General features: G+C 41.9%; 1 protein-coding gene across 2 annotated transcripts; it reads right to left on the bottom strand.

Moving 5' to 3' along the window:
* Positions 1 to 710: 710 nt before the first annotated feature.
* On the bottom strand, positions 711 to 15414 carry LOC135504978 (putative pleckstrin homology domain-containing family M member 1P). 2 transcript variants are annotated; one of them, XM_064923959.1, is made up of 12 exons: positions 15158 to 15414; positions 14084 to 14175; positions 11993 to 12240; positions 10923 to 11570; positions 10160 to 10589; positions 9146 to 9323; positions 6589 to 7557; positions 4184 to 4329; positions 3748 to 3941; positions 3134 to 3197; positions 2809 to 2966; positions 711 to 2709 (listed from the first exon to the last, which is right to left on the bottom strand). In XM_064923959.1, exons 2-12 carry the CDS (start codon positions 14135 to 14137, stop codon positions 2601 to 2603), a joined length of 3198 nt encoding a protein of 1065 aa, XP_064780031.1. In that variant the 5' UTR covers positions 14138 to 14175; positions 15158 to 15414; the 3' UTR covers positions 711 to 2600. The 2 variants fall into 2 exon arrangements, with proteins under 2 accessions (XP_064780031.1, XP_064780032.1); XM_064923960.1 differs by lacking the exons at positions 14084 to 14175; positions 15158 to 15414 and having other exon boundaries at positions 12108 to 12192.
* Positions 15415 to 17302: the final 1888 nt, after the last annotated feature.

Below are 17302 nucleotides of genomic sequence, written 5' to 3'. Positions count from 1 at the left end.
AGTTGTGGTAAAATGGCTTAAGGACAAAAAAATCAAGGTATTGGAGTGGTCACCACAAAGCCCTGACCTCAATCCTGTAGCACATTTGTGGGCAGAACTGAAAAAAGCGTGTGCGAGCAAGGAGGCCAACAAACCTGACTCAGTTACACCAGCTCTGTCAGGAGGAATGGGCCAAAATTCACCCAACTTATTGTGGGAAGCTTGTGGAAGGCTACCCAAAACGTTTGACCCATGTTAAACAATTTAAAGGCAATGCTACCAAATACTAATTGAGTGTATGTAAACTTCTGACCCACTGGGAATGTGATGAAAGAAATAAAAGCTGAAATAAATCACTCCTCTATTATTCTGACATTTCACATTCTTAAAATAAAGTGGTGATTCTAACTGACCTAAGACAGGGAATTTTTACTTGGACTAAATGTCAGGAATTGTAAAAACCTGAGTTTAAATGTAGTTGACTAAGGTGCATGTAAACTTCCAACTTCAACTGTAACTAATACTTTTGGGTGTCACGGAAAATGTATGGAGTAAAAGGTACATTCTTTTCTTTTGCAATGTAGTGAAGTAAAATAGTAAAGTAAAGTACAGACACCCCAAAAAAATGACTTAAGTACTTTAAAGTATTTTTCACCACTGGTAGTACACACTTTCTACACAGACAAACTATTTTGGAAAATGTGAATGATTCAATGGAACTACAAAGCAAATGATAACTAGAGTCTTTATTCTTATGTTCATCATAATATAATAATGAGCATTTATAAAATGACCACACAAATAGACCTTCACACCAAGAGCAGTCCCCATCGGAAGCTGTCAAGACTAGAGACTTCATGCCATATCTTTTGCTTAAACTTGTATCTTCTTTTCTTTTTTGTCTGTATACTGCAACTCAGCTTTTAGCTGTGAATGTGTACAAGTCAGTCTAACTACTAATAAAACCTTGATATACCTCATAAAAACATGGGTAAAAGGGCTGTAATGATATTCTGGCACCTCGTGAGTAGCCATTGGAGCCCAGTGGCATAGTGTAACATAATTCCAGGACTCTGCTTTCAGTACGTAATTCTACTTTACACATCGTCTCACATGATCTCGGCGTCAGATATCAGGAAAGCCATCCATTTCCTTCAGTTAACATTTCAAATAATGACAACTCACAATTGTTGAATGGTAAAAGCATTCCCACACACAATTATACATTAAATAATTAAAAAGGCCATATACCCTTTGAAAGAATCATGATTTCTCTGGGAGGACAACTGGCTGAAACTATTGAATAAAAAATAACTACAGGATAAACAGTCATACCAACGTGTTAAGGTGCAAGTATGCAAAATGATTTAGAATATCCTGAAACATTGAGAAGTTCAGGTACGAAGCAAGAAGATTGACGAACCAACACTCACTCTACAAAGCTGCTTTTTGGTTTTGCTGCAACATTAGCATTTTTTGTTATGCTAATCAATATTCTGTTATTTCATATGGCTTTATCATACTGATAGGATACCACAATGGGTGGGGAACAAATTTCTCAAGACTATAATGCTTCTTTTCAATGTTAGCCTGGAACTAGACTGATATTTTGCAGCAAAAGGGTTTCAGGGTAAAGTGGAGCATAAATCCTACCCCAATGCATCTAATTAATGACTAGCTATTATAATATTATAACTTGGGCAGAGTAATGTTTCTTTATGTGGTCAGAACTTATCAGATGGTGATAACATCAAGAAATTAATTAAGAAATTCCCATTCTGAATTAATGGATTTGTATCAAGATGCAAGTACTCACAAATGTTGACATTTGGCAACTAACATTCAATAATGACAATCTATGCTTTGACCCTACAGTACCTAAAATCGCCCGTTTCTTAACTTCAGTGATGTTGCATGATGCACAATTCTACAATCAAAGGAACATTAAGTTTTTGAGTGTAAAAGTAAAAATCTAAATGAAGGCACAATCTAAGTTTGAGAACGTTTTCAAGTGCAGTTTTTTCCCCAGGCGTGTACATGTATCCCGTCTTGTGGAACTGGAAGCAGTTCAATATTTATTTTTATATGAGTGACTTGCTCCTTTGAGCTTCCCAGAAAGTCCTGTACAAATTTACACCAAGCGTTTCCTGTAAACATGAAATAACTAGGTAACAAAACACCACAAGCCCCCCCAAACAATGACAACATCAATGTATAAATGTCATAGAAATTGCATCAAGGAGATTCTTGGCATCATCCTTTACTGGATTAAATTGTTCAGATGATTCCTTGGCTTGGACACTCATGACGTAGAGCTAGTTCAGAGAGGTAAGAACATATCAGCTTGCTTCACCTTGTCAATCATGTCAATAGCAGAAACCTCTCCATGTTAGTGCACGTTGACGAATAGCTCCTGGCTCGACCACTATCCAGTTCGGTTGATCATGTTTGGTCTGTGGTCGGTCCATACAGTCGCACTTCCTAATTGCACTTGAGGTTAATTCATGTAGAAAAAAAGAAACTAGAAGCAGGATGTCAATGTCTGTTCTTGTCATTTCATAGGTCTCTGCAGCTATGGGAAGCCCACTGGGTCACAAAGACCATTCCTGCAGGGTTGCCGGTTAGTCCTGCAGATCTCTCTCGAGGTACCTCTGAAGACGCAGGCATCGTGGACAGGAAGGCGACTTGGCCTTGCAGGTTAAGTGAGACACGGCCTTACACTCTTTACACCTGTGTGGGAGACAGAGGGAGAATATGTGAGGAGGGGGGGTAGGTTCAGTGAGTGATCACATTTCAGTGCATTGAAGTGATAAATGGCCAGGGCCCTACCTGGTGGTGGTGTCAAACTGGAAGGGAAAGATGATGTCACTGGTGTGACAAATCTGGCAGATGAAGCCCCTCTGGGTGCAAAGGTCACAGTGGTGGACGTGGTTGGAGGCAAACTGGATCAGAGTGTTCAGGTAGGCCACATACATTCCCTCCGCTATCTGAACACACACACACACGCACACACACACAGAAAAAGCAAATTCAAGCTTTTTACCTACATCTATTTGGTTTCTGGTGGTGTAGTTTTGCAGGTAAATAATGTGCATTATTTCATTTAAAAGTTAATTGACTAACAGGGATAATTAAGTAATGACTGTATTGATACCTGTCGTAAGTCCATGACACTGTAGAGATCGCTTGATTCTAATAAGTATGTCCTAGGACCCAGTCTTGAGAGAAAAATAACACAATAGTTACACAATAAAGGTTTACTGGTATGTGGAAATCATTAATCTATTGACGTTTGGCCCAAGTCCAGATCACCTGAAGAATGACCTAGATGACCCGAGTTCTCAGGAAGCAGGATCAATATGTAAACCAGCTCACTTTGATAAACATTCATTCTGCAATGCTTAAAGTATTTCCTGGTTACTAAAATTCAAATAGTTCGCTTAATTTCAGTTTGTGACAAAACAAGCAAGCATAGTTTAAAGAATCGTTGTACCATCTAAACCGCTGTGAAATATATTTTCCATAATCCAAACTATTTTATTTTCAGCTGGTGTTCAAAACCGAAAGCAAAAGATGCAAAAACGCAACTTAAGGGAAGCATAGAAAAAGCGCACATAGAACATATCTATCACTTCTTAGACTTGCTTTCAATAATAATGACAGTTCTATAACACACATATCTATGTGAATTTGGTCAGGTCACCCAAAAAGTTACATATTGCAGCTTTAAACAAAAAAGACAAACATACAAAAGTGGATCACACACACCTGGTCTGGATGCTCTTGCATGCTCCGCTGCGGCAGGTGAGCAGGTAGTCTCCTAGGAGACGCAGCCTCTGTCTGAGGCTCTGTGTCTGGGCCATGGCCTCGGCATGCTCCCACAGGTCAGGGTTCAAAAGGTCAAGGTTGAGCAGGGGCTCATGTTCAATCTGAGCCAGCAGCTTAAGGGCATGCCTGGAGACCTACATTTACACAACCAGGTCAAAGGATGCATACAAGAGCATCTTAACAACAAACACAAATAATATTAAGGACAACAGTACTGGTTTAGTTCCATGTCAAAGGTAAAAGAAAAAAAGTTATGCAAGGAGGAAGTTAAGGTATGATTATGTTGGAAAATTATTTATTTTTTATTGACCATGGATATACATATACTTTGGCACAAATATTGTGTGTGTGTGGTCCATAGACCCTTGAGACTCACCTCCCGAGGTGCGAGGTCCCAGTTGTGCACCATGCGGGAGGGTATGACGATGGTGTCGCCCTGGTGACAAGCGTCGCAGTAGTACTGCCCTGAAAACTCACACAGTCTGGCTTTCCCTCGGGAGACGCCTATCACCTTTGGACAACCTGCAAGAAGAAAGGCGTTAATAAAGTTGATGTCGGAAGTTTACATACACCTTAGCCAAATACATTTAACCTCAGGTTTTCACAATTCCTGACATTTAATCCCTGTTTTAGGTCTGTTAGGATCACCACTTTATTTTAAGAATGTGAAATGTCAGAATAATAGTAGAGAGAATTATTTATTTCAGCTTTTGTTTATCTCATCACATTCCCAGTGGGTCAGAAGTTTACATACACTCAATTAGTATTTGGTAGCATTGCCTTTAAATCGTTTAACTTGGGTCAAACGTTTTGGGTAGCCTTCCACAAGCTTCGCACAATAAGTTGGTGAATTTTGGCCCATTTCTCCTGACAGAGCCGGTGTAACTGAGTGAGGTTTGTAGGCCTCCTTGCTCGCACACACTTTTTCAGTTCTGCCCACACATTTTCTATCGGATTGAGGTCGGGGCTTTGTGATGGTTCACTCCAATACCTTTAATTTTTTGTCCTTAAGCCATTTTGCCACAACTTTGGAAGTATGCTTGGGGTCATTGTACATTGGAAAGATCCATTTGCGACCAAGCTTTAACTTCCTGACTGATGTCTTGAGATGTTGCTTCAATATAACCACAATTTTCCTACCCCATGATGCACTCTATTTTGTGAAGTGCACCAGTCCCTCCTGCAGCAAAGCACCCCCACAACATGATATTCTTCGGCTTGCAAGCCTCCCCCTTCTTCCTCCAAACATAACAGTGGTCATTATGGCCAAACAGTTATATTTTTGTTTCATCAGACCAGAGGACATTTCTCCAAAAAGTACGATCTTTGTCCACATGTGCAGCTGCAAACCATAGTCTGGCTTTTTTATGGCGGTTTTGGAGCAGTGGCTTCTTCCTTGCTGAGCGGCCTTTCAGGTTATGTCGATATAGGACTCGTTTTACTGTGGATATAGATACTTTTGTACTCGTTTCCTCCAGCATCTTCACAAGATCCTTTGCGGTTGTTCTGGGATTGATTTGCACTTTTCGCACCAAAGTACGTTCATCTCTAGGAGACGGAACGTGTCTCCTTCCTGAGCGGTATGACGGCTGCGTGGTTCCATGGTGTTTATACTTGCGTACTATTGTTTGTACAGATGAACGTGGTACCTTCAGGTGTTTGGAAATTGTTCCCAAGGATGAACCAGACTTGTGGAGGTCTACATTTTTTTTTTGAGGTCTTGGCTGATTTTGTTTGATTTTCCCATGATGTCAAGCAAAGAGGCACTGAGGTTGAGGGTAGGCCTTGAAATACATCCAAGGGTCCACCTCCAATTGACTCAAATGATGTCAATTAGCCTATCAGAAGCTTCTAAAGCCATGACATCATTTTCTGGAATTTTCCAAGCGGTTTAAAGTCACAGTCAACTTAGTTTATGTAAACTTCTGACCCACTAGAATTGTGATACAGTGAATTATAAGTGAAATAATCTGTCTGTAAACAATTGTTGGAAAAATGACTTGTGTCATGCACAAAGTAGATGTCCGACTTGCCAAAACTATAGTTTGTTAACAACAAATTTGTGGAGTGGTTGAAAAACGAGTTTTAATGACTCCAATCTAAGTGTACGTAAACTTCCGATTTCAACTGTACATTTTTTTTTTTACCTTTATTTTACTAGGCAAGTCAGTTAAGAACAAATTCTTATTTTCAATGACGGCCTAGGAACAGTGGGTTAACTGCCTGTTCAAGGGCAGAACGACAGATTTGTACCTTGTCAGCTTGTGGATTCGAACTTGCAACCTTTCAGTTACTAGTCCAACGCTCTAAACACTAGGCTACCCTGCCGCCCCACATTCACGGGCTCTCCCATTAACGGCATGGTAAGGGTAACTTAATGGAAACTAAAGTGTTGCCTGGTTAAGGGCAATTCCATGGTATCAGATTGACACAGACTAAGATTTGTCACTTTAAAAAATACTTCTGATTGTAAAGTTAAACAAACCATACAACTCTATTAAGTTACCCTTACCACTTTTAGCAATTTCCACTGATTCTTTTTACAAAAAACACTTACTTGAAAAACTGCAGATGCAAGTTTGGTAACAGAATGACAGTTTGTGCCGTCATTCTGTTACAAAACTTTGCATATGCATTGTTCTTCAAGTAAATGTACATTTTTGTAAAATGTTATTTTTTGCAATCTTTGGATTTAGTTTGAATGAAAAATGAGAGTATCAGTGTCACTGTTACTGTGGTATTGCCTGTAACAACTAGTAGGTTGATGAGATTTAGAGCTACCTGCACACTTGAAGCCCTGAAGGTCCAGCCCCTTCTCTGTGGGCACTGTGCATAGATGGGCCAGCAGCACCCCGTCCCCCTTCAGTCTATGCTGCACCAGTCTGTGGGTGTTCCCTCCTGCCCCAGGGGCCACCCCGGGGCTCTCAGGCTCCCAGTCTTCTCCACTCTCCAGGTAGGAGTTCAGGGCTCCCCTGATGAGGCCCCTCCAGGCCTGTGCCTCCTCAGAGCTCTTGGCCCTTAGCTTGAGCGTATCCCTGGCCGTTACAACCCTAAAGAAGGCTGGTCCACCCATAGAAACGTCTGGGACCACGTCCCGGATCCCCTCGATGGGGTGGGAGCAGCGCAGCACCTTCTGCCCGTCTTGCATCCGGAAGCCCTTGAGAGTCTCTAAGGAGAGGGAGAAGACGAGAGGAGTCCAGTTGCGAGCCTCAGAGTCCTGGCAGAAGTACAACACCGCTTCCTTAATGGCGTCTGACTCTGGGTCTGTGGGACGCGTCCAGTCCAGCTCCAGCTGCCGCTCCTGCTCAACCACAGCCCCCCCTCGATCGGGACTGGCGGGTACGGAGGAGGGGGATGAAGGGGAAGATTTTGGGGGCTCATCCGGGGTTACACTGCTGTCAGAGAGCTGCAGCACCTCCCACTGGTCATCGAGGAGGTGAAGCGGGCGGCACTTGTTGACGGCTTCAGTGATGCGGTCCACCCAGTCCTCGGCCTCATCGCAGTTGGCCGCCCGCATAAGGAGCCTTTTCCCGGGGAAGGCAAGGTCGAAGCGGCCCTCGGCCGAGGTGACGCAGGCATCCTCACAACGCAGCAGGGAGCAATTGTCGCAGCAGGTGCGCTCCTCTGCATTCAGGTAGAGGCGGAACTCGAAGGGCGAGAGCTCGCAGTAGTAGTCGCGCCACATGCCTACCGTGCCCCGCCGCTCCAGGTGTCCCAGCTTCAGTAGTCCGCGGAAAGGGTTGGAGAGGCCTGAAGGACAGAGAGAAAGAGTGAAAGAGAAGAGGGAGTGAAAGAACGAGTTAAATCAACTCAAGGATGCTATAGAAAAACTGCCCAACAGATCTCTAAAGTGCGTGGGTCTAATTTCTGTCCAGATAAAAATTTGCATGCCATCAAAAAAACATTATTTTTTTAATGACACTAAACCGGTATAACAGGTTTTATCTGATCATGAAACCACCGGGCAAAAATGATATTCAACTCTGAGGTTCAAACATACCATAAGGAGGAAGTACCAATAATTCTGTGAAGTTGTCAGCAAAAACAAGGAAACACGATCATATACCAAAAAGGTAAGAGAATTCATGAACATTACTGGTAGAACTAAAAAGTTCTTCCTGGTTTGAGCCAAGATAGTTGTTTCACAATTGACCCTTCGCTAAGCCCCGCCCCATAATTTTGAGCAACCAATCGCAGTGCTCCAATGGACACATCGGACAAGCTCACGTATCAAACGCATTAAAGCCACTGAAAGCTATGGCAAAACGGAGTTTTCATGAAAAGGAAGAGCAATTGTTTAAATGGCTGAATAACAGTGCAGCAGGGGTACCTGAAATGTAGAGCCTGTTGGAGTATTTTTCTAATCCAAAATTATAATTTTGTTACATTGTTTGCTAGCTCAGCCGGTTAGCTAGATCTGTCTCATTGACCACCAAACGTGGCTAACTAGCCAGTTAATATAACTTGTTTTCTTGAAATGTACAGTATGTTAGCAAGTTAAGTTAGCTATATTGTGAATAAAACTACAACATCATCTGTTGTTGACATCATGATATGACTTGAGGGAACGAGTTAGCTCCAAGAGTGGTTAGTAGTAGCTTTATCTGCTTGACATGGGGCGGCAGTGTAGCCTAGTGGTTAGAGCGTTGGACTAGTAACCGGAAGGTTGCGAGTTCAAACCCCCGAGCTGAGGTACAAATCTGTCGTTCTGCCCCTGAACAGGCAGTTAACCCACTGTTCCTAGGCCGTCATTGAAAATAAGAATTTGTTCTTAACTGACTTGCCTGGTTAAATAAAGGTTAAATAAATAAATTCAGAGCCATTCAGTGGCTAACTAGCCACACTACAAACTAACTTGTACCAGGTTCCTGTGAAGCAATTGTCATGACAGTCCACCATAACATACTTAACAGTCTCCCGATTAGCAAGGGGTTGTCTGTGTTGAATTTTATTATGTATTAAAAACACAGTTTGAGATCATTGTGTAGGGTTTTCTGAATGAGGAATGGAGCTTCCTGGGAATATTTTGGCCGAGGTTGCAACAGGAAGCAAGGGTGTGTGAGGCTTAGCAAAGGGTAAATTATGGAAGTTGTGGACTGTCCAATGACTCACAAACCCTGCCATTGAACAAACAAGTCTTTGGTTCATCTTAATTTCCTTGAACTAAAGTGTGACAAAGACCAGAACAACATGTGCTGAAAATTAGGAACAATCCTTTGGCATACTGTCACCTCATGACCAAGGCCATTCGTATGGTGGTTACAACAGACTGCATCACAAGGTGTTCTGTGTTCAAGAAGTGCTAGAAGAGTTGGTGTCCCTGGTTTTGGGAGCTTACCTATCTGCCTGCGGTGGACCACGCTGGGGGGGGACTGGGGGGTCTCGGGCTCTAGAGGGGGAGAGGTAAATCCGTTCACACAAGCTGGGCCAGACCCTAGCAAAGACTCATCGGGGTCAGCCAGTTCCTCAAGGTGTGGCTTATAGATGTCATCCTCAGAGATCCAGGAGTGGGAATGCTAAGAAAGGTTAAATGGGTCTTAGTGGTGATCGGTTGCTCATTTAGCAAATCTGGAAATAATTGTTGTTTCAGCTTTTAACCATATAAGCACACAGATGCGTTACTATTTAGCAAAGCTTTGCACAATATACATTCTACTAATGCAGCCTAGACTACAGTGGAAAATATATAATTATATTATATCATTATCTAGGGCAAAGGTCAAGGAGAACTCAAATAACTTAAAGCGACTGAACACGCCGATTGGCACGTTTTTTCTGTTACTCATTAGAAAAATTACGAGACACGGTAGACATGGAAGCCAATTTCACTTCCTTAAAATCCCCAGAATGAATCGAAGACAACTCAAGAAATCGATAACTAATTTAGACGTTTTTGTCGAAGATGTTGTCGTTGCACAATTATACACCTAACTAAAGTATGTTTGGTGTAGTACTTCTCAAGTTCAAAAATGTGCAACATGTCTTAAACAAAGTCAGAGCTGCTGGGCAGGTCTGTCTCACTGTCTATGCTTTTGGATAGAGAGCCATCACCGCAGCTGTTCACCCCATGCTAAAGGCCATCATCAAAACCAAACGGTAACTTACCTGTTAAATGCACGGATGCTACAAACTCTGTTTTAGGCTAGACTGACTTTATGACCAAAATTATCATACTTACACTTCGTCGTCAATTTTGACACGATTATAACTGTTTCTGACTCATATCGATGCCACATAGGTCATTTTCAAAGGGATTTGTTGCCTTTAAAAGGCAGTCGCTCTTTAAGGTAAATCACATGACGAGTGAGTCAGACAGGGGGATGGGAGGGAATAAGAGAGAGATTAAATTTACTGTGACTGAGTCTGTAGACACCGTCCGACTGAGCGCGCTGGTAGTGCGGTGTAGGTTCATGTGGGCTGAAGGCTCCGAGGCGCTCTTAACAGAATATTCTGTTTTTTTCTCCTGTGGCGTCTCAATGACAGGCAGGTGAGGAGTTGTCGATGTGCTCTCCACACAGTCACTGAGACTGGAGGGCCCTTCAATGTGCGAGTACACGTTGGAGGGGGCGTGGGTCTTGGTGGACGGCTCCTCTTGGTCTGACCCCAGTGAAGCAGGGTTAGAGGGGCCTGCGAGATGTGTGACATGTCCCTGGGTCTCGCTGTCGGAGCCACTGAAGGCAGTGTTCTCAGAGAGGTGGTCTGCGCCCGGGGTGGACACGTACGAATCCTCGCGCATGGAGTCCTGACTGGAATGGGCACTCTCCCTGAAGTCTGCCAGAACACTGCATGGTTACACAAAATAGGAGATGTCAGAGGTCGTCAGAAATCACCAAATGAAACAAGGGACAACATGTTTGACAGTTCCTTTAAGTATTTAATACATTTCTTTAAACATTGTTAGTCGAATCACGTTGCTTGCATCACCATAATTGCGGTGGGTATCATTCTTGCGTGAGTACGCCTACAGGCATTGACCTCAAGTTGCTTTGGATAAAAGCATTTGCTAAATGCAGAAATTATTTGGGTCTATGTCTTATACTGCTTTGGTGATCTTCCAAGGACCTTATTTATTAGCACAGATACACTAACAACACCCACACTCACACATGACTTACTCTTTGAGAGGCCTCTTGGCATTGCCATTGTTCTCCATGTTGGAGATTTCCAGGTCACATGGCCACGGCTCCTTGTCTGGGCTCTTGGGGTCGTGGCCTTGAAGCAGACTGTCAGAGCTCAGACTGGAGGAGAGCTGAGACGACCCTGTGGTGTCCAGGCTCAAATTGGACGAATTCAGTGGGGTCTTAAACCCTGAGACCCCCCCAATCCCCTTCCCCGGCACCCCTGGCCCCCCTCTCTGCACTTCAACCGTATCTGACCCGCCGGACGACTGTGACACCGTATCATAGGATTCCTTGCGCTTGGTGAGAAAGGGGAGGTCGAGCGCTTCAGCCTGGGCGGCAGGGCAGAGGCCAGCCAGAGCCAGAGGGGTGGTGGTCCACTCGTTGAGCACGGCCGATTTGTAAGAGAGGTTGAAGGTGAGGGAGGCCAGGCCCTGGATGTAACTGAGCAGCACCTCACGCTCCTCGGGATCCAGAAGCAGGGCGGAGGGCTGGTAGTGGGCCTGCAGCTTGGAGCCCTCGCGGAACAGGGAGGCCAGGTAGCACTCCATTAGGCCGTGGTTGAGGGCCAGCCGCAGCCAGGCCCGGCAGCGACCCGTGTCCGTACCCACGAAGCTCAGCTTCTCCAGCTCCGTGATCACGTCACTGACGGCACCAGGAGGAAGCATTACATCATTTATCATTACAGAGAATTGTTTCATGTACTGTATACACCACACATATTGAAACAAGCTACACCATCTGATCTGAAACATTTTCTTTTGTCATTCTGCTTAACTTGTGTAAATAAATAACATTCTGCTTAACCACTGTAAATAAACATTATTCTGCTTAACTACTGTAAATAAATAGCATTCTGCTTTACTACTGTAAATGAATAACATTCTGTGATTTGTTATGCACACTTACTGCAACATAATAGAGGATATAAACATCCCATTATCTGAACTTCAACTTCTCTAGCACACTAAAGCGATTGAGGGTGGAGACACTGCACTAGAGGCGCCTGTACGGCTATCTATAGGGGAAGTGGGATTCTCATTGTACAGCTTCAGGCATCCACCCACCCGTGAGTGACAGTCTTGAGGAGGCTCCAGAACACAGGCTGGGGGAGGGCTCCCCGGGACCCCCCTTTCCTGCCGCGTCCCCCAGCCTCGGAGCGAACATATTTGCTTTTGATACCGTGGATAAAGATGGCCTCCAGTGCGCAGCACAGCAGATTGGCGTCACCATCCTCGCTGGTAACCACGACATCGGTTGTCACGTAGCGCTTCTGCAATGCCTTGAGTGACCACGCCAACTTCTCCTTAATCCACTAAAGAAATTGGAAGATTGGGTTAATCACATAGCCCAACAGATTAAACATTTCCAAATGTCTTCAACTGTTTGAAGTGACACAATTTCGCAATGGACTTCCCCAGATATTGGAAACAAAAGGATGCCAGAGAAGATGTGTCATGACTTTAAGAAAGGTCATTAGCCATGTGAATATGAAACATACCCTGACACACATACAAGTCGCCCGATGTCAGCTGACACTGGCAAAAGGGCCAGAGAAAATTAATTTTATGCAATAACACACAAAACAGATTATTTATGAGCTACTGTTGGGCTGGAATGGGTTTTGGCATTCATGACAAAGCGTGTTCGGGGCATCTAATAACACTTGACCAAACACATGTTTGTCAAAATGGCTCTTTGACATCTAAAACAGACTGTAAACCTACTTAACTGCTGCTCATACAAGTTCTACCAACCAGACTACAAATAGGAACACTTTTGATCTTTATTTTCCCCAGAAAACAGGAAGTGGACACTGGCCTACAATTTGAATTGATAAAACAAACCTTTGCCTCATTGACGTTGTCGGTAAAACTCGACAGCATATTATTGATTATCTATGATATTTATCCCCACAGGCTACATTGCACAATGTCTAGCCTAAATCAAACATCAACAGAGTTCAGTTAAAGGAAAACTCCACCCAAGAACTATCTTTTAGTATTTGATTCATTAGCCCATTATTGATAGACCCAAATTGTTTTGCATGTCAGCAATCATGTTTTCAAGATGTATAACTTTAAACATACAGAAACAAAGGTGGTATGAGACATTTTGCATCATATAATGGTGCGTTTTGCAGGCTATTATTATAAAGGTAAAAAAAATAAAAATGACTAGAACAGCAAAGATAGCCTTCACCACTTAAACAGACCTAAAATAAGTTTCAGATATTGATTTTATTCACTTAGTTTAAACCGTCTGTTATAAAGTAGTGCAATCAAACTGACATAAAAACGCCATGACCTCAAGGGGCTGCATTAAAGCAGAAGTCTGTTTTTTCACGCAAAAAAAAGGATAAAAAAAACACATAAGAAATATCTTGTTGCGTTTTATAAACGCAGATCTAAAATGCTTCTTATTGTAATTTCTGCTGTGCATCAGACTAATTTTGTGCTTCAGTTGCACTTCACTTGGATGAAAATTCATGAACGGGCATTCTATTAGTAGACAGGGCTCTGACTGATACGTAGCTACTTTTCTCCTGTACTTTCTCCATGTAGCCTACTTTTCTCCAGTAAAATGCAAGATTAACTTCAAGCAAAACATTAAGAAATGTAGCTGGCTGCATATTTCTATGATAAACATTCTAAAGATCTGGCCATGCATTGTTTTTGCCAAAAATTGTATTTTCTGCGAAGAAAATCTGCCCCTGATCACTCGATTGAAGCAAAAAAACACTGTTTTCTTTCAATATAAAACACTGGTGAACAGGTTTAAACACAGATGTTTTGATGGTCTGCATTTTAAAAATGCACATTTTTGAATTCTAACGTGACCCCAGCTACTTGTCCACACGGTCACTTACGTGAATAACTATGCCATGTCATATAGGCTAAGGTGTTTGACATAGTAACCTGGACTTCTATGACTAAGAACTGGAAATCAGGGCATCCCAGTAAGCAATAAACATTAGGCTAAGCAATAAATATTTACTTAGGCTTATTGTTAAAATACTAAGATTGGTCAGGCATAGTCCGGGTCAATGTGTCACTAAAACAGTATCTGTGAGAGAGATCTGATCACCTTTTCAGAGTCACATGGAAGTGGTTTATGGGATTGGGTTGGCCATTAACAGTAAAAAAGGTTTAGCCTACCTGCTTGACGTCTTTTGCCTCTGGCCCTGTATCTGGGGTCTGTGTGGCTAACATCTTGCCTCCAGGGATGAGAGTTACTCCCACATGACACGCTGTGACATACACATAAGATATCTCCGGTGGTTATGCTGACAACAAGCTGAACAAACAACCCCATGAAAAACACATTGTTACAGGGCTCTACAGTGTGACCATTTTACTTGCAAATAAATATTTTGCTGTACTTTAAATTTTAATTTAGGAGCACCAGTGCGTCTAGAAAAATGTATGATTCCAGCTTTAATACCTCAAACATTTGTCCTTGTGCTCCTAAATGTATTTGTGTGAGACTACATTTTCCAATTTAGGCGCACATGTGCTCCTTGTAGTTCTGCAAGCCCCCTTTATATCCGTTTAGGTGGCATTTGACATAATTTAAGTAAACAAACACATCAAGTGCTGTCAGTACAATATTATAGTGATAGTGACATTCATTGACAGAAGAGAGACTGACTAAGAGTATTTCCACATCATGCCGAGTCACACAATTTAGAGATCACAAGACTGCTTTACATAACATCTACATTTATGGTGTGTTGACACCAGCACATAAATCAATCACACGGTCTACTGAGGTTTTTGTTGACAGTAAGACAAGTTGCCACAGAGGAAAAAATGCTACCAGTGAGGAATAGAACTTCCTGGAAGAAGGGAACGTGAACGTGCAGTGAGTGCTCACGAGAGCATTAACGTGTTTGTCAAAAGCTTTGGCTTGATCACTGGAGCCCATACCCTTATCCCAATTTGTATGACACTTATCTAACGGCTGTGTCTATCTAGTGGACAAAAACAACATTCCTTTAAAAACACATACACATATATATAATTCCTAAACCCTAATTCCCAATGACAATGTTCACGTCTACAAATCAGCTGATTGAGAACCCCCGGTACTGTCGTAAAGAGATGCTCTTAAATAGAAGGCTAAATGAACAATATAGTTACATAAATACAAACATGCATGTGTAGTTGACAAGAAACACAAAGAAAAACACAAGGAACATTGCGTTACTAACAAGCTAGCTAGATACATACCGTGTTATTGTTGGGTCAACGTCGTTAACTAGCCAGTTAGCGATATCCAAAACAAGCGATATTACAGGATTTTTCCCCGCTGCTTTGTCGTTCTTGTTTGACTCCTACATGGACTGCAACATTGTATCGCATGATGCCATTTCACAGAGTCGTTTCTTTCACATGTACATTCCTGAATCGGAGACAGGAAGAAAAGTCTAATCGAATGTGTCTGCAACCTTTAGCTCAGCTTCAGGCAGAGATGTTCGAGAAAGTAGGAGATCGGAATCACATTGGACAATGAATTAGGTATAAGCCTCCACCCAGCAGACTGTCGACCAATCGCGTTAATGTTGTTATGTTGCGTCGCACGGTTGCTAAACAAATCGTCACGCAATCCCTTCTCGAAGTCCGGTTATGAGTCGAGAAACCTGCTATTTTCCCCAGAATAGCCCAGAATAGGCTGTGCGGCCCATTGACAACGTATGGGTAAAGTATACAAGGGGCATTAACACAATTCCATCTCCTCAAAAGTGCCTATGGTTCAGGTTCAGCTCAGCTGAGGGGACAAATGCATGATGTGATATGTCTGGCTCTACATTCCTTCAGAACATACGGGCTTGCAGAAAAGTTATATGTGCACTTGCATGCAACCAGATGGGACCAACTACTGCAGAAGTCTTCCAGAACTACGTCCCCAAAATAGGTCAGCTTCATGTAAAAAGCAAAATGATTCTCATTCCTGTTCAGTGACGTTTTGTTGGATAAATAGTCTGGCTGCAGAAGTCTTCCAGAACCAGGTATGCTCTGCTATTTTAATTTTGCAATATAGGACAACATTCCGCTCTAGCATAACCTTACACCTATATTCTTTATAGGCTATTGCTGACTGTCCTATATGCCTAGGGCACTATGCTATGTTTGTCAATTAATAAAAGCTTTTAACTTTTCCACATGATCATTTCTTTGAATTCTTTGGAGATTTGCCCAATGCTTTGGATATGTTCATGCTATTAGGTCTACTGATTTTTGTTTGTTTTATGTAGTGCGTTGTCCTGTTTTTTTCTAAAGCATTTATATGTGTGTGTTTTCTTCTCTTCTTTAAAAAAATAAAGGATGTGTGTGCACAGTTCAGCAATAGAAAATTAGAAAAGTAAGAAAGCATGAGAAATAATATAGATTGATTGAATTCAAGTGATTACTGTTAACATATCATAGCTTTTTTGTATCTGTTCATAATCAGTATTCCAGGAAATGTTTCACAGCACTAGAAGTTATTTTTCTCTCTCGCTTTACCAAGGTTTCTGCTGAGTATGCATGATTGTGTCATGGTATTTACTCTTCGATTGAATTACACTATCAGTGTATAGACAGTTTCTATTTCGCAATGATACTAATCTCGCATATTGATGAAAGACATTTACCACAAACAATGGTCCAGAGACCAATATAAAATAGAGGCCAAGCAGTAGCAGCTAATGTATTTATTTATCCTTTGATGAGCAGTGATCTGAGTAACAGATAGGCTTGTTACCATATATACTCTATTTTTACATAGAGTTACTGAGCTTCACAATAAAAGGTGAGTAATGTCCAATCAGTGGGATAATACATTTAATCATCACTGATATGTCTGCTTTGGTTTTTGACATGAGACAACACATAGTTATCCCGTAGTACAGATAGCTTTAGAACTCACACCAATGTATGTAAACTAGTAGAACTGTACAAGAGTCATACAAATTAGGAAGAAACAAAGATTTCGAAATATATTCGAGACCTATAACCCACGTGTGACAGAAAGTGTTAGCAAATATGGCAGATAAATTAAGATAGTTCAATCAGGCCGTTTACCATTGAAAAAATTACTTTTCTTGTTGAAAAGCGGTATCCCAAGTATTAATACAGTAAAGTACACACACTAAAGGGTAATTATTATTATTTTCGTTTCTTCTGTAAAATAGTATTTTTAGACACAACTGCAAACTTAAAGGAGTAGGGCATTCAAGGCTTTGGTTTGATAGGAATTCGTAATGTCATAGGCCTCCCCCGTGCTTGAATAATAAATATTATTTCTTCAGAGAAAATATATTTGTAGTGATGCTCAATGTTTTTTCGTTATTGTATTGGAATTTGAAATTGAAAATAAAATTGAAAATATTTTTT

The sequence above is a fragment of the Oncorhynchus masou genome, chromosome 18 (genome assembly GCF_036934945.1).
Source record: "Oncorhynchus masou masou isolate Uvic2021 chromosome 18, UVic_Omas_1.1, whole genome shotgun sequence".
Taxonomy (NCBI): domain Eukaryota; kingdom Metazoa; phylum Chordata; class Actinopteri; order Salmoniformes; family Salmonidae; genus Oncorhynchus; species Oncorhynchus masou.
The sequence above is the reverse complement of the archived record's forward strand: the minus strand, read 5'-3'. Positions and strand labels throughout refer to the sequence as shown.

Bases quoted from the DNA above. Each gene is read 5' to 3' on its own strand.
- LOC135504978 (XM_064923959.1), bottom strand. From the start codon at position 14,137: ATGTTAGCCACACAGACCCCAGATACAGGGCCAGAGGCAAAAGACGTC. The intron at 12,241-14,083 runs GTAGGCTAAACC...CAATTTCTTTAG, and splicing joins AGGCAAAAGACGTCAAGCAG to TGGATTAAGGAGAAGTTGGC. The intron at 10,590-10,922 runs GTAAGTCATGTG...GTAACCATGCAG, and splicing joins GCCAAGAGGCCTCTCAAAGA to TGTTCTGGCAGACTTCAGGG.